The sequence below is a fragment of the Pan paniscus genome, chromosome 12 (genome assembly GCF_029289425.2).
Source record: "Pan paniscus chromosome 12, NHGRI_mPanPan1-v2.0_pri, whole genome shotgun sequence".
NCBI lineage: Eukaryota > Metazoa > Chordata > Mammalia > Primates > Hominidae > Pan > Pan paniscus.
In genome coordinates this window covers 79,273,534-79,301,466 of record NC_073261.2, presented here as the reverse complement: position 1 = coordinate 79,301,466, position 27,933 = coordinate 79,273,534, and the positions used below count along the sequence as shown (strand labels likewise).

Sequence of the window (27,933 nt, the reverse complement as noted above, 5' to 3'; positions counted from 1 at the left end):
ACCGAGTTGCAGACTGAAAGCAACAAAGCTATGGGAATTAAAACTGTCTTTTGACATTAAAAAAAAAATCCACTGTTGGTAAACTTCACATTATGCTTTTATAATCTTTCCTGGTCTTCTCTAGGTTTGAAGGAGTCCTGTATGCTCCCAGGATCCACCTTCTTGGTATCTCTCCATGGACTTGAGCCTCTTCCCTGTCTGTCCTGAGTTTTTGGGGGTGGGGTGATCGCTAATGCCTTAATGGTCCCATTTGGTTCAATAAAAATGTTTCTGCTTCAAATTTTGCTTCCTTGGGCTCCCAGAAGCCACACACACAGAGAACAGCCATTCTGGCTGGCAGGAGGCAGCCACTGCAGGTACCCCCAACAAAGCATCTAGTTGGTAACATTGATGGCTGATTAATGTGCTGCTTCCAACTGGCCCCATAATTCAGCCACAGATTTTGGGCCTGGAGTCACTCTGAACCTGAAGTTGGTTGAGAACATCCAGGTATTTGAGCATTTCACTCCTGATTGCCTTGACAGGCAACTGTATCTACCAGAACTGTACACACATGATCATTCCCCCATCTCACCACCACCCCGCACCTCCTACACACATAGAAACAGAAAACCTACCACCATAACCATACCCCTAGGGGTGGGGGGCGATCAGTCTTTCCGAATACTTACTGAACAGCTGGGCAAGAATCGAGGGACTCTGGATTGAAAACAAGAAGTGACAGAGCTTGTTGGAGGCATTTTCACATTATAATGACCTGGACCAGGGCCTTCATGCTATTGAACATTTAAAAAATTGCTTCATTATTATTGTACATTTGATATATTTTAAGGCTCTATTTGCCTTCTACAAATAAACATATGAATCACTGTGATATAGTAGAAAAATCCCATATTTGGTCTCGAGAGATCTCTTTAAGGTGTGAGCTGGGACAAGTCATTGTGAAACGGGAGTAAGTCCTGCCTCACCTTCCTTGTGCACGATGATGAGGAGTGAAGGAAGGTTAGGTGAGCAGTACCTGCCTCCCTTGTCCCTGCCAGGGTCCCTGATGCCCCCAGGCTCCCAGCCCACACTCAGGTCCCCCGTCCCCTCACAGCAGCATGCATGCCTCATGCCGTACTTCTCCCTCTGACTGTTAAAGGTGACTTGCTGCTCCAAGCTGTTAGCTTTACAAAAATGCTTATTCTTTCATATAAATGTCATATATGTTATCTTAGTCCAAAAAAGTATTCATAGCAATTCACTGATATAAGCACAATGCTATGAGATAAACATAAATAGGTGAACACAATTTTAAAAAGACAATCACTCCAGTAGGAAAATTAGCAACAGGCCATTCATAAAGAGGATATACAAACGTTCAATGAGCAAACTTTGAGGAAGGAGGGCTTTAACCTCATTTATAACCAAATAAATTCTAATTTAAAAAACAAACTTCCTTTTTTCCCCACGGGGTGAGGGGAAGGGGGTTCTAAAAATTAAAACAGGTTAAGAAAGAACAGAGAGAGGAAGGAAGAAAGGGAGGGAGAAAAGGAAGGAAAGAAGGAAGGGAAGGGAGGGAGGGAGGGAGGGAGGGAGGGAGGGAGGGAGGGAGGGAGGGAGGGAGGGAGGGAGGGAGGGAAGGGAAGGAAGGAGAGAGGGAAAGAAGGAAGCCAAAGCTTTAACAACCAGCACAAGCACTCCTTATGATGCTGGCAGAAGCATAAATTTGCTCAGCCTTTCCAGAGTGCAATCTGGCAAGATATGAAACAGCTTAAAACATATATGCCTATCCAGAGAGGCAGAAAGAAGAAAGGAGAGTGGTTATTGGTTGTTGCAGGAAACCAGGAGACAAATGATGAGTCTTCAGCCTCAAATGTGGCAGGGAAAATGGGAATAGCCCAAACACCACACTGGATAATGCTAACATGATGTTCATCTTTTTTTTCCCCTAGTAATTCGCTTTTTTCCCCCTCCATTTTCAAATAGCTAGGGTTCCTTGCCTCAGGAGTGGGACAGGGCAAAAAACAGAAATAAGTGTTTTTCTAGCATGATGTCTTGGATCTGTTTCTAAATAATGCAGGAGTTAGGGGAAGTGGGTGGGAGTATTAATCCAAAACACTGGCCTAAAATTGAACATTGTTGAATTGTTGACTAGGTATATGAGGTTTCAATACAGTATTCTAAGTTGTATATATTTTTCAAGTTTTCACAAAACGGAGTTTAAGATGACGTATATTTATTATTTTGACCCAGCAATTCCAGTTTTAGGCACTCACCCTAAGAAAACAATTGAGAATGTGTGCAAATATTTAGCCACAAAGACTGTAACGTTGTTTCCAAAAGTGAAAACTGGGAAATAAACTAAATAATGGATGATATGTGCCTGGTTAAATAAATTACAACGCTTCCATCCAGCAGTCCAGTGTTGATGAGTTTTTATAGACATAACAACTACTCCCAAATGTCATTAAGTCAAAAATGCAAGCTGAACAAATGTGCATAAAAAAAACTTGGAATGAAATTATCTCAGAATGTTCATAAACAGTAGTTTTCTTGGGGTAGTAGTGTGTTGAATAAAAAGGAAACAAAAAATGTTTTTTGCTTATATGCATTTTCTAATTTTTCTACAATGAACACAAGTACTCCTGAAACAAGAAAAAAAGATACTTAATATATAGATAAATGACTATGGAAATTAGGTAAAGAAGAAAAGAGGCCAGGCATGGTGGCTCACGCCTGTAATCCCAGCCTTTTGGGAGGCCAAGGCTGGTGGATCACTTGAGGTCCGGAGTTCAAGACCAGCCTGGGCAACATGGTGAGACCTTGTCTCTAAAAAATATAAAAATTAGCCAGTTGTGGGGGTGTGTTCCTGTGGTCCCAGCTACTTGGGAGGCTGAGGTGAGAGGATCACCTGAGCCACAGAGGTCAAGGCTGCAGTGAGTCATGATCATGTCACTGCACTCCGGCCTGGGAAACAGAATGAGACCCAAGAAAAGAAAAGGGGAGGGGAGGGAGAAAGAGAGGGGAGGGAGAAGGGGAGGGGAGAGGAGGAGAAAGGGAGCAGAGGGGAGAGGAGGAGAAAGGGAGGGGAGGGTAGAGGAGAGAGAGCCAGCAGTAAGGTCATAATAGGGACATGTATCTGTAAGATCCTTATAACAGGTAAGGCTGGCCACAAATGAGCACCACAGTTTTTGCAGAACAAGCACTGCACTGCAGACCCTCCACGGTTCTGTTTTTTTTTTGAGACAGTCTCACTCTGTCGCCCAGGCTGGAGTGCAGTCACGCCATCTCGGCTCACTGCAAGCTCCGCCTCCCGGGTTCAAGCGATTCTTCTGCATCAGCCTCTCAAGTAGCTAGGACTACAGGTGTGCGACACCAAACCTGGCTAATGTTTGTATTTTTAGTAGAGATGGGGTTTCACCATATTGGCCAGGCTGGTCTCAAACTCCTGACCTCATGATCTGCCTGCCTCAGCCTCTCAAAGTGCTGGGATTACAGGCGTGAGCCACCGCACCCGGCCCTTCCACAGGATTTAAAGCAAGGCTTTCCCATTCTCTCTGGCAGGTGGCACAGCCATGTAATCGGGGCTGCCATTCTCAATTACTCCACCATGAATGGAGTCTGTTATTATCAGCGAAGCACACATCTGATAATCAAGGGATAGATGCGCCTCATCATTTTTACAACTCATGGCAGAGAGATGAAAACAGTCATGTTTTCAAACTGATGTATACGTGTGACAGAGGTTGCTGTCAGGGTGAGGCTCTCTGTGTGGTGTGAATTCTGTACTCATATTGAAGAAATCTAAGCTATAATAAACACAAAGAAGCAAAACGCCAAGAAAATCTGCACAGGAACAGTTTGTGCAGGAGCCTCTCAGTTTGGCCATAAAGATGCAGTGCTCTGAAGCCAGGTGAGTAGCTGGGGCAAGAGATGATGCTGAGTGTGCGACCATTGATTCCACACCTATGATGGCCATCTGCAGAATGGCTAAGGAGCGACCTGCCCCTTTTCCCCAGGCCTAATGCGGCTTTGCTTTCTAAAGCTTCTTAGTCTCAAGCTGCCTGGGAGTCCAGGCATGAAGGCTGATGAAGCATGATGCATTGCCATCCCATCCAGCAGTTTCCTTGCATGGAGTTGGTCATCTGAATCAAAGGGACTAAGATGTGCTGCAGAAAGAAGTTACTGAACGCTATTCCACATGTGGCAGATGGGATCTTTAAGAGGGAGCACTGGGGAAGTGGATATAAGCCCAAGTTCATATTCCAAAGCCACAGGCATGCTGCGGCAAAGCCGTGACTATTCTGAGACTGCTCATGGCCGGGCCCTGCAATGGCCAGGAAACAGTTCTAGCAGAGTCCCCACTGCTGCCCTATCCGAGAACGGCTTGAGTGGACAGATGGCTCGGGATGTGCCATTTCTGAACCCAGTTCAATAGGAGGGTGTTTAAAACAAGAGGGACATTTGAACCATGTTCTCCTCTTCCTTAAAGCTGAGCACTCTGCTCTCTCCTTTACTGGGGATCCTCAAGTGTGATCTAGACCTTGGGTCTCACATTGTGTATGATACGTGTGCAGAGGGAGGCCTTGGATTCACCAAGCAGCACTAAGCATCTCTTCCACAAATCAAATGGGCCGTTTCTTAAGCCTTGCTTTTGTCAGGGTCATGCTTTGGCAACTGTGGGTTTCCCGAAGCTAAACCTTTCAAAGACCACTGACAAAAATTCTGTCTCCAGGGGAGAACAGAATAGTCACCTTCCTAGAGTCCTAGAACTTGATGTCAAAAGAAACAACAGGGAACCTTTATGGTATCTATTCCTCAGCTCTGGTACATAATTACATCTCAACCCTCCTGATGAGAATATCATCCTCTTCCCTTTGAAGAAGCCCTATTTAATTGTGCTTTTATTTGAGGGCAACTTTAACCAATGGGAGCTGTAAGGATTATTACACAGATGAATAAAATACTCTCTTTGGCCTCTGGGGAGTTTGGAGTCCAGTGAGGGATATAGGCAGAACCAAACAGAAACACCACAAAAGAATAAATGGAGATAGGAGGGGCTGGGGTGGTGCTGAGCAAGAGCTGAGCTATCTGCCTGGCTTTCAGATGCCAAACCAGGCTCTGGTGTAACAGGGCTGTCTTGTTAAGTGTGATCCCAGTGGGTTACGGGATGTCGCCAAGGCCAGGAGCTTTCATCTTGCTGCAAAAGACTCAGACTTTCCTGGAGAGCTCCTAGGTCTCTGTCATACCACGAAGAAGCCTGGCTTATTGGTTCCAACTTCTGATGGGTCATAATGCCGTATAACATTACAGGCCTTTGGTAAGCCTGACATTTCCTGCCTGCACACACTCCTCCCCAGGGCTGAGAGGCTGGGACTGGTTAATCTGTATAATCAATACACTCCTCCGGAGTGAAGACGTGTATCACTCTGGGGCAGCCCAGGGCAGCCAAATGCCAGATGCCTCCTAGAGAACATGAGAGTAGATGAAACTGTCCCAAGTTGTTAGGCATCGAATTCTATACCCCCCAATCATAAGTCCTGTGAATTTCCATTGTGTTGAAATGGCTTCCATGCTGAATACTGTCTCTCCCCAGTTTTTAAGGTCTTATGAATTTGGAATTCCCGGTACCTCAGTATGTGACCTGATTTGGAAATAGGGTTGTTGCAGATGTAATTATTTAAGCTGCAGTCATTAGGGTGGGGCCTCGTCCAACATGGCTGGTGTCCTTTATTAAAAGGGGAAATTTGGATACAGAGACATGCTCACAGGGAAAACACCATGTGAAAACAAAGGCATGGAACTCTAAACTGAGGAAGACCAAGGAATGCCAGCAAGCCACCACGAGCTGCAAATGAGGCATGAACAGATTGTCCCTCACAGCACTCAGAAGGAACCCACACTGCCAACACCTTGGGCTGGGACTTCCAGTCTCCAGAACTGTGAGACAACACATTTTTGTTGTACTGGGCACAACAAATACCCAGTTTGTGGTACTTTGTTATGGCAGCCCTAGCACACGAATACATCAGTGTTCAGCTCATGTCTTTATTCAGCCAATATACATTGTTCCAGGCCGTGGGCTGGAAGCTGGGAATACAGTGATATATGACTGTCTCCTAACAGCTGCTCTCTCCTCATTTCTTAGTGTTAGAACAATTTTTAACTGGGCTCATGTCTACCCAGAATAAGGATTCACTTTCCCAGCCTCCCTGGCAGCTAGGTGTGGCTGCATGACTAATCCTGCACCAACAGGATGGAGGTGGCAAAGGTGCATGCAAATTCCAAGGGGAAGCCTTCAGGCGAGGGCATATTGCGTTTCTTCCCCACGCTCCTTCCTGCCCACTGGGCCCCTGTTCCCTACTCTGTGGGACCATGAGGATGGAAGCCATGCTCAGCAGAACAGCCCATAGGAGGAGTCTGATGCAGTAGAGCTGCCACACCAGCCCTAAACTGCCGACTGCAGAGACTGTATACAAGACAGAAATCAATTCCTATCTTGCTTATAACATTGTTATTTAGGGTCTGTGTTACTGGCAGCAGAACTTAGTCCTCATCGACCAAGTAGGCGTGGATTTCCTATGCTCATCAGCCTCACATTCTAGCAAGGAAGGCATACCTTACCAAAAATCAATCAATCAATCAATCACAATGTGGGGAGTATCACACAAAGGGATGTATAGGATGCTATGGAGAGCACCTCAGAGAGTAAACCCATCTGGTCCAAGGGGTCCGAGACGCCTCTCAAGGAAGTACATTTGAGGCTGGTGGAAGGGTTTGTGGGAAGCTGTGTTGGGAAAGCTAGGCCAAAATGGGCAGGGCCTCGAGGACAAGCCTAGAGAGAAGGATGTTATTCACTTTAACCTTGCTGGGACAAATTCACTGCATTGCAAAAACAAAATAAAAAGTGTTAACTGGACTGTGCTGATTTAATTAGTAGAAAAGACCAAAGAACAGATGATTAGTGGTCGCCGGGATATCTTAATCTGTGTGCAAGTTAACAGTAGGAATTCTCTTCCATTCAACTTTCTGAACCATGAATGTCCCAGGGGGTTAGGGACTGCTGCTAGGTTGAATGTGTCAAACCTCATTAAAACCAAGCTTAAAAAGTCAAATCCACAAATATTCACTGAAACCTGCTGTGAGCAAGGTATTTAGGCCAGAGATTCTGGCAGATGTTAAAGACATTTCGTCTAGGATCATTGACTTCAGGGTGCCTGCAATCTAGTTGTGAAGACAAGGACAAAAATCTAGTGAAAATCCCAATATATGAATTAAGGAACCACCACCACCACAGCAACTAAAAAGCAAACTGTCACAGAATAGAATTCAATATGAAATGAGTGAGTATACCAACTCGGAGGGCTTATGATGAGTTCACAGTGAGGGGAGGCCACGGGGAGAGGCAAGTGATATGAGGAAGCTCCAGGGAAGAGGGGTCTGGAGTAACCCCTTGAAGATAGGGAGGACACAGGTGGACAGGGAGGGAGGGATTTGAGGGGCAAAGGCATGGGGCAAGCAGGTAGAGACTGGCGGAGCGCACTCAGATTCAGGTGCAAAAGGGATTCTTAATCATTACTATGTTACAAAATTTAATTTTAAGTTGTTAAGACAAATGAGATCATGTAAACTCATGAGGAAAATAAACCATAGAGCAAATCCTTTAATATGAGATATGACTCAATCTTACTCCATAGTAACCAACTTGAATTTGCTAAACTTACTTTAAAAAAATCATCTTTCCCCAGAAAGCGCACACGTTCTATTTCCCAGGTGAAGAATCTCTGTGCACTGCTATGGTCTGGATGCTGATGTCCCCCCAAAATTCGTATGTTGGAACCTAATGGCCCCTGTGATAGTGTTAAGATGTGGGGCCTTTGGGAGGTGATTATGTCATTAGGGCTTCTTCCTCAGGGATGGGACTCCTGCGCTTATAAAAGAGGCCTGAGGAAGCTTGTCTGCCTTCCTCAGACAGGAAGGATGCTGCTTTCTAGCTGCATCCTCTTATGGCGGAAGCTTCTGCCCTTCGCCACGTGCAGATACAGCTAGAAGCACCATCTATGAGGAAGGGGCCCTCATCAGACACCAACCTTGATCTTGGACTTCCTGGCCTCCAGAACTGTGAACAATACATTTCTATGGTTTATAAATTACCCAGTCTAAGGTATTTTGTTACAGCAGCAGGAATGGACTAAGTGGACCAAGAAACATGTGGTGTGTATTCACAGATGTCTGCATAGGCTCCTGTCAAAAAATGCACTCAGGGGCCGGATGCAGTGGCTCACGCCTGTAATCCCAGCACTTTTGGAGGCCCACATGGGTAGATCTCTTGAGGCCAGGAGTTTGAGATCAGCCTGGCCAACATGGTGAAACCCCATCTCTTAAAAAAAAAAAAAAAAAAATGCACTGAGGGACCTGAAATTCAACTTTCTCACGTTAACACCTTTTTGCTTTTCACATGTGTATGAACAGGAGAATGGTTTTTACAGTCTGATGGCAGATGTAAACATCTAAATGTCACCATGTATTTCCAGTTTCTGCAAGCCTTCATTCTGAATTCTCGTTTACAGACAGGAGCAGATGAAAGCCCTTTGGGTGCTGGTCTTCCAGGCCTCCTCTCTACCCTGACCCAAAACGGGTTCAGCAGGCAGCCTTCACTGCTGCCCACTGACAGCTCCCCACAGACCAGAGAGCCAGAGAGCTGCCCCCTCCCTGCAGCCATCTCTACTTCACAGCATTCTTTCACACACCTACTTTCATTTCATCCTCATGCCAGCCTGGTGCAGGAGGTGCTAATATCTCTATTTAACAGATGAGAAAGTGAGGCTCAGCGGGGTTAGAAACCAGTGATTTAGCGTTTCAGCTGTGGCAGCCAGAGCCAGTTACTGGCCTTGCTTCTCAGTGCTGGAAAGTGTCAGTAGTTAGTTCTAAGCTGTTTTTCTTTAAAATCGTAAAGCTAAAGGGAATCTAGAAAGAGCACATAATCCACTCCCATTTATCTTAGCACAAACAGCTTTCAGTTGATATATTGAAAAGAGAAAGGGTCAGAAAAAAATTATGACCCCAAATATCTATATATATCCATGCATTAAATACAAGTAATAAGCAGCATAAACTGAAATTACTACATGGGGTGGTAAAAATGATCTCCCCAAATTTGGTGTGTGTGATACACTGCTGAAAAGAGGAAAAAAAAAAAGCCCCTCAGCAAGGAGGACAGAATCCTGTGTGGAGGTGGGTACAGAGAAAAGCTACAGCCACCTCTCTGGGCACTCAAGAGGTGGTATGTGGCAGGGCCTATGCAACTCAGGAAATTCTAGAATTCTGTCAACATTGGTCTACAGGTTCCCAAGAGAAGGGGGTCATACACACTGGTGGATGGGGTAGAAGCAAACCTGTTAGGGGCCAAAAATTATTCACATTTGCAAAATTAGTAATTGGTGATACCTCTGAAGTCTACCTTGGTACTGTTTATTTCTGCAAAGACAGAAAATGTGACGGTCTGGGTTTCTAGTTAGGCTGTCGCATGGGAGGGGCAACACCAAGTGATCACAAACCTGCCCCGCCTCAAGGTGCAGCTTTCACAGGAACACACATGCCAAGGACGCCCAGGTAATTCAGACTGGCTGTAGGTGTTCACTGCCTCATCCTCTGTTTTCTTAGGAGGCCGCAGGAGCAGAAGGCAACCCATAATGGTTTGAAATCTGAGGCAGTTCTGGCCTCAAACTTGGACAGGGCTGGCAGCTGCCCTGAACCCTCTCCTCCCACTTCCCCAGGCTGCTGCCCCAGGTGTGAGAGCTGCCCTGACAACGCAAATGGCTAAAGCCTCAGCACCGGCAGGAGCAGGACTAGGAAGTTCTTCTCTTACATCTCCCAGATGCTTTGCTAACAGTAGGAGAAGCAACTTCAGACAAGTGAAGCACCAAAGGAATGAAGGGCACTGAGAAGAATGGAAATCTGGAAGGCCATCTTTCTATTTTTGAGAGGTGACAGCGTGCTGGCAGTCCTCAGAGCCCTCGCTCGCTCTCGGCGCCTCCTCTGCCTGGGCTCCCACTTTGGCGGCACTTGAGGAGCCCTTCAGCCCACTGCTGCACTGTGGGAGCCCTTTGCTGGGCTGGCCAAGGCCGGAGCTGGCTCCCTCAGCTTGCAGAGAGGTGTGGAGGGAGAGGCGCGAGTGGGAACCGGGGCTGCGCGCAGCGCTTGCGGGCCAGCTGGAGTTCCGGGTGGGCATGGGCTTGGTGGGCCCCGCACTCAGAGCAGCTGGCCGGCCCTGCCGGCCCCGGGCAACGAGGGGCTTAGCACCCAGGCCAGCAGCTGCGGAGGGTGTACTGGGTCCCCCAGCAGTGCCAGCCCACCAGTGCTGCGCTCGGTTTCTCGCCGGGTTTTAGCTGCCTTCCCAAGGGGCAGGGCTCGGGACCTGCAGCCCGCCATGCCTGAGCCTCCCACCTCCTCCATGGGCTCCTGTGCAGCCCCAGCCTCACTGATGAGTGCCGCCCCCTGCTCCAAGGTGCCCAGTCCCATCGACCACCCAAGGGCTGAGGAGTGCGGGCGCACGGCGCGGGACTGGCAGGCAGCTCCACCTGCAGCCCTGGTGCGGGATCCACTGGGTGAAGCCAGCTGGGCTCCTGAGTCTGGTGGGGACGTGGAGAACCTTTATGTCTAGCTCAGGGATTGTATATACACCAATCGGCACTCTGTATCTAGCTCAAGGTTTGTAAACACACCAATCAGCACCCTGTGTCTAGCTCAGGGTTTGTGAATGCACCAATCCACACTCTGTATCTAGCTACTCTGGTGGGACCTTGGAGAACCTTTGTGTCCACACTCGGTATCTAGTTAATCTAGTGGGGACTTAGAGAACCTTTGTGTCTAGCTCAGGGATTGTAAACACACCAATAAGCGCCCTGTCAAAACAGACCACTCGGCTCTACCAATCAGCAGGATGTGGGTGGGGCCAGATAAGAGCAAAAAAGCAGGCGCCCCGAGCCAGCAGTGGCAACCCGCTAGAGTCCCCTTCCACACTGTGGAAGCTTTGTTCTTTCACTCTTTGCAATAAATCTTGCTACTGCTCACTCTTTGGGTCCACACTGCTTTTATGAGCTGTAACACTCACCGTGAAGGTCCGCAGCTTCACTCCTGAAGCCAGCGAGCCCACGAGCCCACTGGGAGGAACGAACAACTCCAGACACGCCACCTTAAGAGCTGTAACACTCACCACGAAAGTCTGCAGCTTCACTCCTGAGCCAGCGAGACCACGAACCCACGAGAAGGAAGAAACTCCAAACACATCCGAACATCAGAAGGAACAAACTCCAGACGCGCCACCTTAAGAGCTGTAACACTCACCACGAGGGTCCGCGGCTTCATTCTTGAAGTCAGTGAGACCAAGAACCCACCAATTCCAGACACATTTTGGCGACCCAGATGGGACATTCGCCTATCACCAAGCAGTGAGACAATCGCCGAGCGGTGAGACCATCACCTATCGCCAAGCAGTGAGTACCATCGGACCCCTTTCGCTTGCTATTCTGTCCTATTTTTCCTTAGAATTCAGGGGCTAAATACCGGGCACCTGTCAGCCAGCTAAAAGCGACTAGTGTGGCCACCGGACTAAAAACATGGGTGTCAGGCTTTCTGGGAAAGGGCTCTCTAACAACCCCCGACTCTTCAGAGTTGGGATCATTGGTTTGCCTAGAACCAGCTTCTGCTTTTCCTGTACTTCTGGGCTGAGCCGAGGGTTGACAGAGAGGAAAGCCATGCAGCTCCAGGGTCCCAACAACAAGTTGGCTGACCCTGCGGCCATGAGCGGAACTCTAAAAGCATGTCACCCAAGCGAGACTCACCCACCTATCCTATCTATCCTGACCCTTGCCCCCTGGGTCCTAATGCCTGCCAGACAAACTTCCTCTCACCTCTCTTCTCTGAGGTTAGTCCTGCTTCTAAAAATTGCTACCTGTCTCTGATGCTTTTCTAGTTTCTCCTATAAGAATGATTTCTACTATAAACTCCAGGACTCTGTTACCTTCTTTAGGCACCCGGGTTCACCAATCAGAAAGACATAATTTTTGCCCAAAGCCCCATCATAGTGGGGACTACCTGGAATTTTAGGATCCCTCCTCAGACTAACAGGCCTAACAAAAGCTATTCCTGAAGCTAGGATATGGGGAGCCTCAGAAATTGTATCCTTCCTATTCATATAAGTGAGGACAAAAGGTGTCACTCTTCCAACCCTGAAGATCCCTTCCCTCCCTCAGGGTATGGCCCTCCACTTCATTTTTGGGGCATAACATCTTTATAGCAAAGGGGTAAAGTCCCAATACTAACAGGAGAATGCTTAGGACTCTAACAGGTTTTCGAGAATGTGTCGGTAAGGGCCACTAAATCCGATTTTTCTCGGTTGGTCCTCCCTGTGGTCTAGGAGGACAGGCAAGGGTGCAGGTTTTCGAGAATGCGTCGGTAAGGACCACTAAATCCGAACTTCCTCGGTCCTCCATGTGGTCTGGGAGGAAAACTAGTGTTTCTGCTGCTGCGTCGGTGAGCGCAACTATTCCAATCAGCAGCGTCCAGGGACCATTGCGGGTTCTTGGGCAGGGGAAGAAACAAAATAAACCAAAACCACGGGCGGTTTTGTCTTTCAGATGGGAAACATTCAGGCATCAACAGGCCCACCCTTGAAATGCATCCTAAGCCATTGGGACCAATTTGACCCACAGACCCTGAAAAAGAGGCAGCTCATTATTTTCTGCACTATGGCTTGGCCCCAATATTCTCTCTCTGATGGGGAAAAATGACCATCTGAGGGAAGTACAAATTACAATACTATCCTGCAGCTTCACCTTTTCTGTAAGAGGGAAGGCAAATGGAGTGAAATACCTTATGTCCAAGCTTTCTTTTCATTGAGAGAGAACACACAACTATGCAAAGCTTGCAATTTACATCCCACAGGAGGACTCCTCAGCTTACCCCCATATCCTAGCCTCCCTATAGCTCCCCTTCCTATTAATGATAAGCCTCCTCTAATCTCCCCTGCCCAGAAGGAAGTAAGCAAAGAAATCTCCAAAGGACCATAAAAAACCCCGGGCTATCGGTTATGTCCCCTTCAAGCTGTAGGGGGAGGGGAATTTGGCCCAACCCGGGTACATGTCCCCTTCTCCCTCTCTGATTTAAAGCAGATCAAGACAGACCTGGGGAAGTTTTCAGATGATCCTGATAGGTACATAGATCCTATGTACCTATCAGGTCCTACAGGGTCTAGGGCAAACCTTTGACCTCGCTTGGAGAGATGTCATGCTACTGTTAGATCAAACCCTGGCCTTTAATGAAAAGAATGTGGCTTTAGCTGCAGCCCGAGAGTTTGGAGATACCTGGTATCTTAGTCAAGTAAATGACAGAATGACAGCTGACGAAAGGGACAAATTCCCTACTGGTCAGCAAGCCATCTGCAGTATGGATCCCCACTGGGACCTTGACTCAGATCATGGGGACTGGAGTCGTAAACATCTGTTGACCTGTGTTCTAGAAGGACTAAGGAAAATTAGAAAAAAGCCCATGAATTATTCAATGATGTCCACCATAACTCAGGGAAAGGAAGAAAATCCTTCTGCCTTCCTCGAGCAGCTACGAGAGGCCTTAAGAAAATATACTCCCCTGTCACCCAAATCACTCGAGGGTCAATTGACCCCAAAAGATAAGTTTATTACCCAGTCGGCCACAGATATCAGGAGAAAGCTCCAAAAGCAAGCCCTGGGCCCTGAACAAAATCTAGAGATATTATTAAACCTGGCAACCTCAGTGTTCTATAATAGGGACCAAGAGGAACAGGCCCAAAAGGAAAAGCGAGATCAGAGAAAGGCTGCAGCCTTAGTCATGGCCCTCAGACAGACAAACCTTGGTGGTTCAGAGAGGACAGAAAATGGAGCAGGCCAATCACCTGGTAGGGCTTGTTATCAGTGTGGTTTACTAGGACACTTTAAAAAAGATTGTCCAATGAGAAACAAGCTGCCCCCTCGTCCATGTCCACTATGCCAGGCAATCACTGGAAGGTGCACTGCCCAAAGGATGAAGGTTCCCTGGGTCAGAAGCCCCTAACTAGATGATCCAACAACAGGACTGAGGGTGCCCGGGGCAAGTGCCAGCTCATGTCATCACCCTCACTGAGCCCCGGGTATGTTTAACTATTGAGGGCCAGGAAATTGACTTCCTCCTGGACACTGGCACAGCCTTCTCAGTGTTAACCTCCTGTCCTGGACGACTGTCCTCAAGATCCATTACCATCTGAGGAATCCTGGGACAGTCTGTAACCAGGTATTTCTCCCACCTCCTCAGTTGTAATTGGGAGACTTTGCTCTTTTCACATGCCTTTCTTGTTATGCCTGAAAGTCCCACACCATTATTAGGGAGAGATATATTAGCCAAGGCTGGAGCTATTATCTACATGAATATGGGGAACAAGTTACCCATTTGTTGTCCCCTACTTAAGGAGGGAATCAACCCTGAAGTCTAGGCATTGGAAGGACAATTGGAAGGGCAAAAAATGCCCACCCAGTCCAAATCAGGTTAAAAGATCCCACCACTTTTCCTTATCAAAAGCAATATCCCTTAAGGCATGAAGCTCATAAAGGATTACGGAATACTGTTAAACATTTGAAAGCTCAAGGCTTAGTAAGGAAATGCAGCAGTCCCTGCAACACCCCAATTCTGGGAGTACAAAAACCAAACAGTCAGTGGAGACTAGTGCAAGATCTTAGACTCATTAATGAGGCGGAAATTCCACTATATCCAGTTGTACCCAACCCCTATATCCTGCTCTCTCAAATACCAGAGGAAGCAGAATGGTTCATGGTTCTGGACCTCAAGGATGCTTTCTTCTGTATTCCCCTGCATTCTGACTCCCAGTTCCTCTTTGCCTTTGAGGATCCCACAGACCACACGTCCCAACTTACGTGGACAGTCTTGCCCCAGGGGTTTAGGGATAGCCCTCATCTGTTTGGTCAGGCACTGGCCCAAGATCTAGGCCACTTCTCAAGTTCAGGCACTCTGGTCCTTCAATATGTGGATGATTTACTTTTGGCTACCAGTTTGGAAGCCTCATGCCAGCAGGCTACTCTAGATCTCTTGAACTTTCTAGCTAATCAAGGGTACAAGGTGTCTAGGTCGAAGGCCCAGCTTTGCCTACAGCAGGTCAAATATCTAGGCCTAATCTTAGCCAGAGGGGCCAGGGCCCTCAGCAAGGAACGAATACAGCCTATACTGGCTTATCCTTGCCCTAAGACGTTAAAACAGTTGAGGGGGTTCCTTGGAATTACCAGCTTTTGCCAACTATGGATCCCCGGATATGGTGAGATAGCCAGACCCCTCTATACTCCAATCAAGGAAACCCAGAGGGCAAATGCTCATCTAGTAGAATGGCAACCAGAGGCAGAAACAGCCTTCAAAACCTTAAAGCAGGCCCTAGTACAAGCTCCAGCTTTAAGCCTTCCCACAGGACAGAACTTCTCTTTATACGTCACAGAGAGAGCCAGGATAGCTCTTGGAGTCCTTACTCAGGCTCATGGGACAACCCCACAACCAGTGGCATACCTAAGTAAGGAAACTGATGTAGTAGCAAAAGCCTGGCCTCACTGTTTAAGGGTAGTTGCGGCAGTGGCCATCTTAGTGTCAGAGGCTATCAAAATAATACAAGGAAAGGATCTCACTGTCTGGACTACTCATGATGTAAATGGCATACCAGGTGCCAAAGGAAGTTTATGGCTATCAGACAACTGCCTATTTAGATACCAGGCGCTACTCCTTAAGGGCCTGGTGCTTCAAATACGCACCTGCGTGGCCTTCAACCCTGCCACTTTTCTCCCAGAGGATGGGGAACCAATTGAACATGACTGCCAACAAATTATAGTCCAGACTTACGCTGCCCGAGATGATCTCTTAGAAGTCCCCTTAACTAATCCTGACCTTAACCTATATACTGATGGAAGTTCATTTGTGGAGAATGGGATACGAAGGGCAGGTTACGCCATAGTTAGTGATGTAACCATACTTGAAAGCAAGCCTCTTCCCCCAGGGACCAGTGCCCAGTTAGCAGAACTAGTGGCACTTACCTGAGCCTTAGAACTGGGAAAGGGAAAAAGAATAAATGTGTATACAGATAGCAAGTATGCTTATCTAATCCTACATGCCCATGCTGCAATATGGAAAGAGAAGGAGTTCCTAATCTCTGGGGAAACCCCCATTAAATACCACAAGGAAATTATAGAGTTATTGCATGCAATGCAAAAATACAAAGAGGTGGGAATCTTACACTGACAAAGCCATCCAAATGGGAAGGAGAGGGGAGAACAGCAGCATAAGTGGCTGGCAGAGGTAGGGAAAGACCAGCAAGAAGGAAAGAGAGAAAAAGAAAGAGAAAGAAAGAGAGGAAGAACCAAAGAGGGAGTCAGAGAGAAAAAGAAAGAGACAAAGGAGAAGTCAAAGAGAAAAAAAGAGAGATGGAAGTAGTAAAGAAAAAACACTGTATCCCATTCCTTTAAAAGCCAGGGTAAATTTCTGTCTACCCAGCCAAGGCATATTTTTCTATGTGGAACATTGACCTATATCTGCCTCCCCACTAACTGGACAGGCACCTGCACCTTAGTCTTTCTAAGTCCCAACATTAACATTGCCCCAGGAAATCAGACCTTCTCAGTACCCCTCAAAGCTCAAGTCCATCAGCGCAGAGCCATACAACTAATACCCCTATTTATAGGGTTAGGAATGGCTACTGCTACAGGAACTGGAATAGCTGGTTTATCAACTTCATTATCCTACTACCACACACTCTCAAAGGATTTCTCAGACAGTTTGCAAGAAATAATGAAATCTATCCTTACTTTACAATCCCAAATAGACTCTTTGGCAGCAGTGACTCTCCAAAACCGCTGAGGCCTAGACCTCCTCACTGCTGAAAAAGGAGGACTCTGCACCTTCTTAGGGGAAGAGTGTTGTTTTTACACTAACCAGTCAGGGATAGTACAAGATGCCGCCCGGCGTTTACAGGAAAAGGCTTCTGAAATCAGACAATGCCTTTCAAATTCTTATGCCAACCTCTGGAGTTGGGCAACATGGCTTCTCCCCTTTCTAGGTCCCTTGGCAGCCATCTTGCTGTTACTCACCTTTGGGCCCTGTATTTTTAACCTTCTTATCAAATTTGTTTCCTCTAGAATCGAGGCCATCAAGCTACAGATGGTTTTACAAATGGAACCCCAAATGAGTTCAACTAACAACTTCTACCAAGGACCCCTGGAACGACCCACTGGCACTTCCACTGGCCTAGAGACCTCCCCTCTGGAGGACACTACAACTGCAGGGCCCCTTCATCACCCCTATCCAGCAGGAAGTAGCTAGAATGGTCATCGGCCAAATTCCCAACAGCAGTTGGGGTGTCCTGTTTAGAGGGGGGATTGAGAGGTGACAGCATGCTGGCAGTCCTCAGAGCTCTCTCTCGCTTTCGGCACCTCCTCTGCCTGGGCTCCCACTTTGGCGGCACTTAAGGAGCCCTTCAGCCCACTGCTGCACTGTGGGAGCCCCTTTCTGGGCTGGCCAAGGCCAGAGCCGGCTCCCTCAGCTTGCAGGGAGGTGTGGAGGGAGAGGCGTGAGTGGGAACCGGGGCTGTGCGCAGCGCTTGCGGGCCAGCTGGAGTTCTGGGTGCACATGGGGTTGGTGGGCCCCGCACTCAGAGCAGCTGGCCGGCCCTGCCGGCCCCGGGCAACGAGGGGCTTAGCACCCAGGCCAGCGGCTGCGGAGGGTGTACTGGGTCCCCCAGCAGTGCCAGCCCACCAGTGCTGTGCTCAGTTTCTCACCGGGTCTTAGCTGCCTTCCCAAGGGGCAGGGCTCAGGACCTGCAGCCTGCCATGCCTGAGCCTCCCACCCCCTCCATGGGCTCCTGTGCAGCCCCAGCCTCCCTGATGAGTGCCGCCCCCTGCTCCATGGCACCCAGTCCCATCGGCTACCCAAGGGCTGAGGAGTGCGGGCGCACGGCGCGGGACTGGCAGGCAGCTCCACCTGCAGCCCTGGTGCGGGATCCACTGGGTGAAGCCAGCTGGGCTCCTGAGTCTGGTGGGGACGTGGAGAACCTTTATGTCTAGCTCAGGGATTGTAAATACACCAATCGGCACTCTGTATCTAGCTCAAGGTTTGTAAACACACCAATCAGCACCCTGTGTCTAGCTCAGGGTTTGTGAATGCACCAATCCACACTCTGTATCTAGCTACTCTGGTGGGGCCTTGGAGAACCTTTGTGTCCACACTCTGTATCTAGTTAATCTAGTGGGGACGTGGAGAACATTTGTGTCTAGCTCAGGGATTGTAAACGCACCAATCAGCGCCCTGTCAAAACAGACCACTCAGCTCTACCAATCAGCAGGATGTGGGTGGGGCCAGATAAGAGAAAAAAAGTAGGCTCCCCGAGCCAGCAGTGGCAACCCGCTCAAGTCCTCTTCCACACTGCGGAAGCTTTGTTCTTTCACTCTTTGAATAAATCTTGCTACTGCTCACTCTTTGGGTCCACACTGCTTTTATGAGCTGTAACACTCACTGCGAAGGTCCGCAGCTTCACTCCTGAGCCAGCGAGACCACGAACCCACGACAAGGAAGAAACTCCGAACATATCCAAACATCAGAAGGAACAAACTCCAGATGCGCCACCTTAAGAGCTGTAGCACTCACTGCGAGTGTCTGCGGCTTCATTCTTGAAGTCAGTGAGACCAAGAACCCACCAATTCCGGACACATTTTCATACCTCTGTCCTGGAGATTCCTTTCACTTAAGATAGCATGAGCACCCTCTTTTTGCAGTCCAGGTAGTAGGTAGGTGTTGTCCCGCTTCCTGGCATTCTTTCCCTAGTCTCTGTTTAACTAAGGTCACTCCCTCAGTGTGGGTAGAGCAGAGCACCTCACACCACACATAGAGATGGGTAGGGGACCTAGACTGACCAGAGGATCCCCTGTTCCTGATTACAGTGATTGGCCCAGGGGCAGGTACCTGACCCTAACTGGCCAATCAGAGGAGCCTGCCTTTTCACATTCCCTGCTAAATGGGCAGGGTGTGGCCCTGGGGCAGCCATTTTGCCTAGCCCAAGGGATAGCGCATGCAAAGTAGGAGAGAGATGAAGATAAAACAGTACTTAACGTGCCAAGGTTATAGGCACCAGTACATTCCACCCCACCTTTATGTTTTTATTTTTTGCTTAAGCTAATTTGGAAGGTTTCTGTCGATTACAACTGAAAAAATTCTAACTGATACATTCACTCTCCTGTTCCCAGTCAAGAAATTGTTATAAGAAAGTACAGGAAATTCTTCACGCTCACAGGTGGACGGCAATACATGACTCGGCTGATGTTAACGCTGTTGGAAAAGCAGCGCAGATTTTTTAAAAAGAAAAATTGCCAGGATAAACATCATTTTCTTGAAAATTCTAGCGCAGGCCAGGCGCAGTGGCTTATGCCTGTAATCCCAACACTTTGGGAGGCAGAGGTGGGCAGATCACCTGAACTCAGGAGTTCGAGACCAGCCTGGCCAACATGGTGAAACCCTGTCTCTACTAAAAATACAAAAATTAGCTGGGCATGGTGGCGGAAACCTGTAATCCCAGCTACTGGTGAAGCTGAGGCCGGAGAATCGCTTGAATCTGGGAAGTGGAGATTGCAGTGAGCCGAGATCCCGCCACTGGACTCCAGCCTGGGTGATAGTGAGACTATGTATCAGAAAAAAAAAAAAAAAATTCTAGCACATCTATAAGCTATATTTGAAATGTTATATTTTTCCCAAAATGTTACCCACAAGTAAAACATATTTGAGGAGGCTGAGACTGGGACCTAGTTTAATCATCTTAGCTTCCAAATTCCATTCAAGCAGAAATCAATTTTCTGGTTTACTCAACCAGACTGTGTTTATTAATTCTTTTTCTGTTCCCCTTGGAATTTCAAACTATCAGCTTAGTTTTTAATTGAACTCATTCCTTAAATGCTAAAACAGTTGGAATGATTCCGCAGCATTTCACAATGCTGGTTTGAGGGCATAGTCTATGCCACAGGTCTGATACTTTCGAACTTTTAAAGGTGACTGAAACAGATCATGTAACGACCATTTGTATCTGTACAGACTCCTGGTTGTCTAATCCTTTCCTTATTCTTTATAGGCCTGTCAGGTTTTAAGAAATACAGAAACGAAATATTTCTGACATCAAAGAAACCCACTTTTTTTTGTTCCCACTATCAGGAAAGATGTGTGTGTCTCATTTGTTCACTATATATACAACTAAGAGAAACAATAACTGCAAAGAATCTGCTTAGTAAATCACTAGAGACCCCAAACATCATACGAATGACTGAGTCCTAATTAAGTAGCAGAAAGTGGGACTATTTTTATTTAATAACAAAGTGTTTTCATCTTAACCATATTGATGGCTCTTTTCCTCAAACACTGCCTGTTTTCTGCTTTTAAAAATTATATTTTGGGCTGGGCACGGTGGCTCACGCCTGTAATCCCAGCACTTTGGGAGGCCGAGGCGGGCGGATCACTTGAGGTCAGGAGTTTGAGACCAGCATGGCAAAACCCCATCTCCACTAAACATGTAAAAATTAGCCAGGCCTGGTGGCGGGCACCTGTAATCCCAGCTACTTGGGAGGCTGAGGCAGGAGAATTGCTTGAACCCAGAATGCAGAGATTGCAGTGAGCCAAGATCGCACCACTGCACTCCAGCCTAGGCGACACTGCAAGACTCCATCACAAACAAACAAAATTATATTTTGAAATACTGTGAAACCAATTGAAGAGAAAGAAATATAAGCAATCACCTTTAGTCACTGTGTCCCAGCATAGCCATTAAAAGAATTTTAATGCATTTCCTATTTTTCATACACATGATTTTTCTGACATTAATCACAATACACATCTCAATTTGATCCTGCATTTTTCACTACACATTAGATCATAAACATTTCTGGTGCTATTTTAATAATTTTCCCAATCATTGTTTAAAATGGCTGCCAAATATTTTTTGGGTGGATACATAATATTCTTTTAAAATGATTTCCCCTCTGCTATTAAATTGTTGCTACTGTTATCTTGCTACTACAAATTATACCTTTTAAAAAAATTAAAACTCTTATAGCCACATTTGAGCAAATTATCCCTTGATCATATCTTTGTACAGGTGAATATTTCTGTATTTAAGATAATTACTTTAGGAGGGTTTTCTTAAAGTAGAATTTGTGGGTGAAAAGGCAGTTTTTATACCTTAATACATACTGCCAAACTCCTATCAAAGAGTTGTATTAATGTATACTCCCACCAGCAATAGACAAGAAAAGCACTGAGTCTGTATAGTCTCAATGCCAAGTAGATGTTGGTGGTGGTGGGGACGGGTGGTCTTTAGAAAAAGAAAATCTTCTCACTCTTCTTTATTCTAATGGGATTAATAAGTAGTCATCAAAAAGTAGCCCCTATATGTTCAAAGAAGTAGTGCAGAATATCTGATATCCTTAATGCCCACATTTTGAAACACATTCAGGAGGGAATAAAATCATGCAGTTTTAAGGTAGATCAAGAGACTTATTTAGGTCACTTATGAAAGCAATAAAATCAATTAAAGGGGAGGAGTGAAGGGAGGAGAAACTACAGATGAAAGTTTTCCTTTGTCCAGTTCTCTTGGATGAAAATGATTAGGATTTGTTCCTCTTTAAACCATGCTGTTGTGAGTGAACCACACATTTTGGTCTTGCGATTTGTGAGGCTTGGTCCTTATCAAGGAGCTAAAAGTGAATGGTGTCTGGCAGAAGTTTTCAACACAATGTTTTTCTGTGGGTAAAAAAAATGGCCCTTTTTACTTATGGTAGAATATGTCCTCTGGCATCTACCCCAAAAGGCACATGTAGATACTCTCCTCACAGACTTTCCTATGGACAAAAAAATGATGCTGATCCATCACCAATGATTCAGTTATTTTGAAAATAACTTAAATAGCCAATAAGTATACAACTTTACATTGGTAATGTGAAGATTAAAAATCATTTTCCAACCAAATCCCTTACCAGTTGCTTCTCCACCTACACTGGGGGACAAAATATAATTCACCTGAATCCCTGACACAAAGAAGGCTGCATGTTTTGTTTTGTTTTTAACAAGTGAGAATAGCTCCTCTATATCAAGAGGCCTTCGGGCACATAAGATCCTAGAGCATTTTTAAATTCAAACTTAATGTACTTTTGATAACTAAAAAACTAAGTAGTAATCTGCTATGCCTTCATATGGTCATTATTCATTTTTTCATAGGTTAACCTTTGAGATTTTGTTGTTGTTGTTTTGTTGTTTGTTTTTGAGACGGAGTCTTGCTCTGTCACCCAGGCTGGGGTGCAGTGGCATGATCTCCGCTCACTGCAAACTCTGCCTCTCAGGTTCAAGCTATTCTTGGGCTTCAGCCTCCCAAGTAGCTGGGATTACAGGTGTGCACCACCACACCCAGCTAATTTTTGTTTTTTTTTAGTAGAGATGCAGTTTCACCATGTTGGCCAAGCTGGTCTCAAACTCCTGACCTCAAGTGATCTGCCCACCTTGGCCTCCCAAAGTGCTGGGATTACAGGCGTGAGCCACTGTGCCTGGCCTAACCTTTGAGATTGTATGTATAAGTGACTAAAATATTTCAGTGAGCTCATTTTCACTGATCATGTTAAGAAAGCACTTTGGGAGGCCGAGACGGGCGGATCACGAGCTCAGGAGATCGAGACCATCTTGGCTAACACGGTGAAACCCCGTTTCTACTAAAAAAATACAAAAAATTAGCCGGGCGTGTTGGCGGGCGCCTGTAGTCCCAGCTACTTGGGAGGCTGAGGCAGGAGAATGGCATGAACCTGGGAGGCGGAGCTTACAGTGAGCCGAGATCGCGCCACTGCACTCCAACCTGGGAGACACAGCGAGACTCCGTCTCAAAAAAAAAAAAAAAAAAAAAAAAAAAAAAGAAAGGAAAGATGGGTGCCTGTATCTTTTATAACTAGCCTCATTCTCAAAAGTATTTGAAGAGACTAGGTGAATGTCTATAGGTCTCTACTATATTGCACCAGATCTACAGGTCAGATTTCTGGTGATTGTAGGTTTCACATATATCAACATTGAGGCAGCCTATTCTAAGTCAACAGGGCTCAAATGACACTACCACCTTAGAATGGAAAACATTTCAGAAGAATTAGAGAATTAAAACTTTTTTGAAAATCGAAAGTACCAGCCTGGGCAACATAGTGAGATCCTGTCTCTACCAAAAAAATTATCCAGGCATGATGACACACACCTATTAGTTACTCAGGAGGCTGAGGTGGGAGGATTGCTTGAGCCCGGGAGGTGGAGCCTGCAGTGAGCCAAGATTATGTCACTGCACTCCAGCCTGGGCAACAGAGCAAGACTATCTCAAAAAAAAAAAAAAAAAAATCACAAGTAAAAATTAGAAGAAATTAAAGTGAATATGTCTCTGGAGGGAATTTTTTAAGTAGTAGAAGAAATAAATAAGGGAAAGATACATAGATCTCATTCATTAATTCAACACATTTTTTCAGCACTATATGAGGTAGTGGGCATTGATAAATAAGGCAGACAACAGTCCCTTCTTTCATGGGACTTACATTCCAGAAGATGATGACGAACTACCTAATTTGATGACACAGACATTTTAGATTTTAAACTTCTGTATAAATAAAATACAAGCAAAAGGAAAAATCCCTGAAAAACTTCAACAAATATAAGTGCTAATATCTCTTAACTATATAGAGTTTAAACAAATCAACAGAAAAGAATACTAAAACTCCACCCAATAGATAACTGGGCAAAGACCATAACCAGAAAGTGTACAGGAAGGGCCGCAAGTAACTGGTTAATAAACACTAATTAGAATGCATAGCCATAAATCAATCAAACATATTAAAACAAATAATATGTTAAAAAACATATTAAAACAACAATCATATTAAAACAAATCAAACATTAAAACATTTTTTAACTATCAAATTAATGAATATTTTAAAAATAATGATAAACAAGACATACAAATTTGGTGAAATGAGTATGCTCTTGATTGCTGAAGGTCTGTCAAAATTTATCAACAACATGTATATAATCTTTAGTAAATCCCATTTGTGACAATCCATAAAAAGCGATGCCCAAATTTAGGCCGGGCACAGTGGCTCATGCCTGTAATCCCAGCATTTTGGGAGGCCGAGGCAGGTGGATCACGAGGTCAAGAGATCAAGACCAGCCTGGCCAACATGGTGAAACCCCGTCTCTACTAAAAATACAAAAAATTAGCCGGGTGTGGTGGCGGGCGCCTGTAGTCCCAGCTACTCGAGAGGCTGAGGCAGGAGAATGGCCTGAACCCAGGAGGCAGAGCTTGCAGTGAGCCGAGATCACTGCACTCCAGCCTGGGCAACAAAGCGAGACTCGTCTCAAAAGAAAAACAAAAACAAAAACAAAAGTGATGCCCAAATTTAGAAAAGACTATGCATTGAGCTGAGCATGGTGGCTCATGCCTGTAATCCTAGCACTTAGGGAGGCAGAGGCAGGAGGATAGCTTAAGCCCAGGTGTTCAAGACCTGTTTGGACAACATAGCAAGACCCCATTTTCAAAAAAACATAAAAATAAGCCAGGTGTGGTGGCTCATACCTGTAATCCCAGCACTTTGGAAGGCTGAGGTGGGCAGATCGCTCGAGGCCTGGAGTTCGAGACCAGCCTGGCCAACATGGTGAAATCCCGTCTCTACTGAAAATACAAACAAATTAGCCAGGCATGGTGGCAGGCGCCTATAATCTCAGCTACTCAGGATGTTGAGGCAAGAGAATAACTTGAACCCAGGAGGCAGAGGTTGCAGTGAGCCGAGATCACACGACTGCACTCCAGCCTGGGTGACACAGCAAGACTCTGTCTCAAAAATAAGATAAAATAAAATAATAAAAATAAAAGACTATGCATCGTCTTATCACAGGATTTGTTTTTTATCTGAGCATTGAGTACCAATGTTCTTGCATGACAAAGTTGTGTATGTAATCAAAAGTTATAACACAAATTATCCAATGAACTGACCACTTATAAAATTATATTCTATTCAAATATCCCTTCCTGCAGACAGGTTCATGTCTTTGTGAGTCAGTTTCACTCCCTCATTCTTAAACGATCATCCAACAATACATGTTTTTATTTTTATTTTTTTTAAGACAGAGTCTTGCTCTGTCACCCAGGCTGGAGTGCAGTGGTACGATCTTGGCTCACTGAAACCTCCACCTTCCGGGTTCAAGCAATTCTCCTGCCTCAGCATCCTAAGTAGCTGGGACTACAGGCATGCTCCACCATGCCCAGCTAATTTTGGCATTTTTAGTAGAGACAGGGTCTCACCATGTTGCCCAGGCTGGTCTCGAACTCCTGATCTCAAGTGACCCGTCTGCCTTGGCCTCCCAAAGTGCTGCGATTACAAGCATAAGCCACCATGCCTTTTCTTTTCTTGTACAGCCTTTTGTTTTACCTGGAGTCAATTAGTGCCTCATTTTTTTTCACTTGCACATTTTGCTACATATATTTTCTTCATTTTTCCCCGTCATATCAGCTGTTCTTGTGCCCCTTTTTCTTTTGAAACATTCCTTCTAGAGTTTCCTATTTTCTTATTCTATTATATTGATTGGTTTCTCTTTCAGCTTGCTGCACAGTGGTCAACCTGGGACATTTCCTCACTACTCCTCTCCCAGATTGTATCTACTTTTCTCCTGGGTCCCATGCCTTCCTCTTTCTGGATCTGCTCCTTTGTTTTGCTGTATTTATCACCAGCGGCATCTTTTAAAATGGTATTTGGGAGGTAATTTTTATGAGTTTTTGCATGTTGAAAGTCTTTGTTTTCACAATTCATTGTTAGTTTGGCTAAATATAGAATCCTAAGTTGAAAATAATGTTCCTGTTCTCATCTTTCTGAGGATGCTAATTGTATTTTTAAAAAATCTTCCCCTTCTATTCCCAGAGTTCTATTTTCAACCAGGTTTCCATCCGTCTGTCTGTTTATCTCCATCTCTTGTTCACATTAAAGGCTTTTTTTTTTTTTTTTTTTGAGACGGAGTCTCGCTGTGTCACCCAGGCTGGAGTGCAATGACACGATCTCGGCTCACTGCAACCTCTGCCTCCTGGGTTCAAGCGATTCTCCTGTCTCAGCCTTCCTAGTTGCTGGGATTACAGGCGCACTCTGCCATGCATGACTAATTTTTTGTATTTTTATTAGAGACAGGGTTTCACCGTGTTCCCCATGCTGGTCTTGAACTCCTGAACTCAGTCAATCCACCTGCCTCGGGCTTCCAAATTGCTAGGATGACAGGCGTGAGCCACCAGGCCCGACCTAAAGGCTTTTCTTACTTGCATGGTAGAAACTCTGGGTATGTGGCTAGGATATGTTGAGATCAGACAAGTGAATGGCAAACCCAGTCTTTTTCCTAGGGTTCCGTAAGTGTTGGGATATAGTGTTCTTTCCTCTGGGTTCACTGAGTTTTTCCAGAGGATAAACTCCACCAATCTTTTGCCCAAGGGGCCTATGTCCAGTGGCTGGCCTATGCTATGGTTTGAATGTGTCCCCTCCAAAATTCAGGCATTGTCAACGTGATAGTATTCAGAGGTGTGGACTTTAAGAGGTGATTAGGCCCCTAGGGCTCCCTGCAGATCTAAGGAATAGAAGGATATTCAAATTGCACAAAATAGCAGTTTATCCCACATAAACAGGAGCTCCATTTATTTGACATTCATTGTTGTAGAGTTTCTCTGAAACTATTCTATTTCACATTTATGTCAAAATTGCTCATCTCATAAGAATCGACAGACTTACGTATTTTACTAGTTAAACATCTGTGAAAATTCCCAACATAGCAACTCTGTAAATTTTATTTTTTCTTACTTTGTAGAAGGTTTTACGGAATTGTCTTAAGGCTACTGTCTAAAAGCATAGCACACATGTTCCATGCACTGAAAGAACAGTTATAAGGACATAAGTGGGACACTGTCTCACATTTCTCCCTCTTTTCGGTTCCTTTTCTTTCTCTCAGATACCCTAATTCTTGTCTCATTTATGTTCCTGGGAGCATGGCGGAGAAGGGGAGAGAATCTGATAGGTCACTAATGCCTTAGTATGAACTTGATCAATATTTTCCTCCTTTTGGGAGCTTCTGCATTTAGAAGAGGACATGTGAAAAGGCAAAATCCTCCACAAAACATTTCTCAACAGTTAAATCAAGGGTGGTATATGTCAACTCTTGGGCTCTCATATCAAAATCCCTACCTGTGGAGTTTCAGGCATTGCTGCAGTGAGAAAGATATGAATACAAATTTCCCTTCCTGGGCCCCTCAACTAATGAATACCTTATGGAAAGGCTCTTGGACCCAAAAGCTGAGAGGACACCTAGCGCTTTGGTTTATTTGATTTTTGCTTAGGATGTAGGCTCCGAGAAATGGGTATGGGTGCCCCTTGCCTTAACCAAGCTTTCTCTTCACCCATGCCCTCTTCTCCTTCCTCTACCTAGGGTCGGGCACTTGCTGGGAAGCTTATCAAGCAAATGTATTGGAAAGTTTTGGAGGTGGCTGTTGGAAGAAAGAAGATGCATGTGGTTTTTTGTATTTGTTTTTTTGAGATGGACTTTCGCTCTTGTTGCCCAGGCCAGAGTGCAATGGCACGATCTCAGCTCACTGCAACCTCCTCCTCCTGGGTTCAAGTGATTCTCCTGCCCTACCCTCCCGAGTAGCTGGGATTACAGGCATGCACCACCACAGCTGGCTAATTTTGTAATTTTAGTAGAGATGGGGTTTCTCCATGTTGGTCAGGCTGGTCTTGAACTCCTGACCTCAGGTGATCTGCCTGCCTCGGCCTCCTAAAGTGCTGGGATAACAGGCATGAGCCACCATGCCCGGCCCAACAGATA

General features: G+C 45.8%; 1 protein-coding gene across 2 annotated transcripts in view; it reads right to left on the bottom strand.

Annotated features, from left to right (window-relative positions):
- The window catches only part of STPG4 (sperm-tail PG-rich repeat containing 4), a 72,507-nt gene that overhangs the window by 2,671 nt on the left and 41,903 nt on the right, over positions 1-27,933 (bottom strand). Inside the window, exons 7-8 of one of the 2 annotated variants that reach the window (XM_055108005.2) lie at positions 24,659-24,751; positions 672-776 (exon numbers count right to left, since the gene is read on the bottom strand). In XM_055108005.2, coding sequence (XP_054963980.1) covers positions 672-776; positions 24,659-24,751 — 198 coding nt within the window. The remainder of the gene's footprint in view (positions 1-671; positions 777-24,658; positions 24,752-27,933) is intronic. The other variant, XM_055108006.2, reaches the window with a different exon arrangement.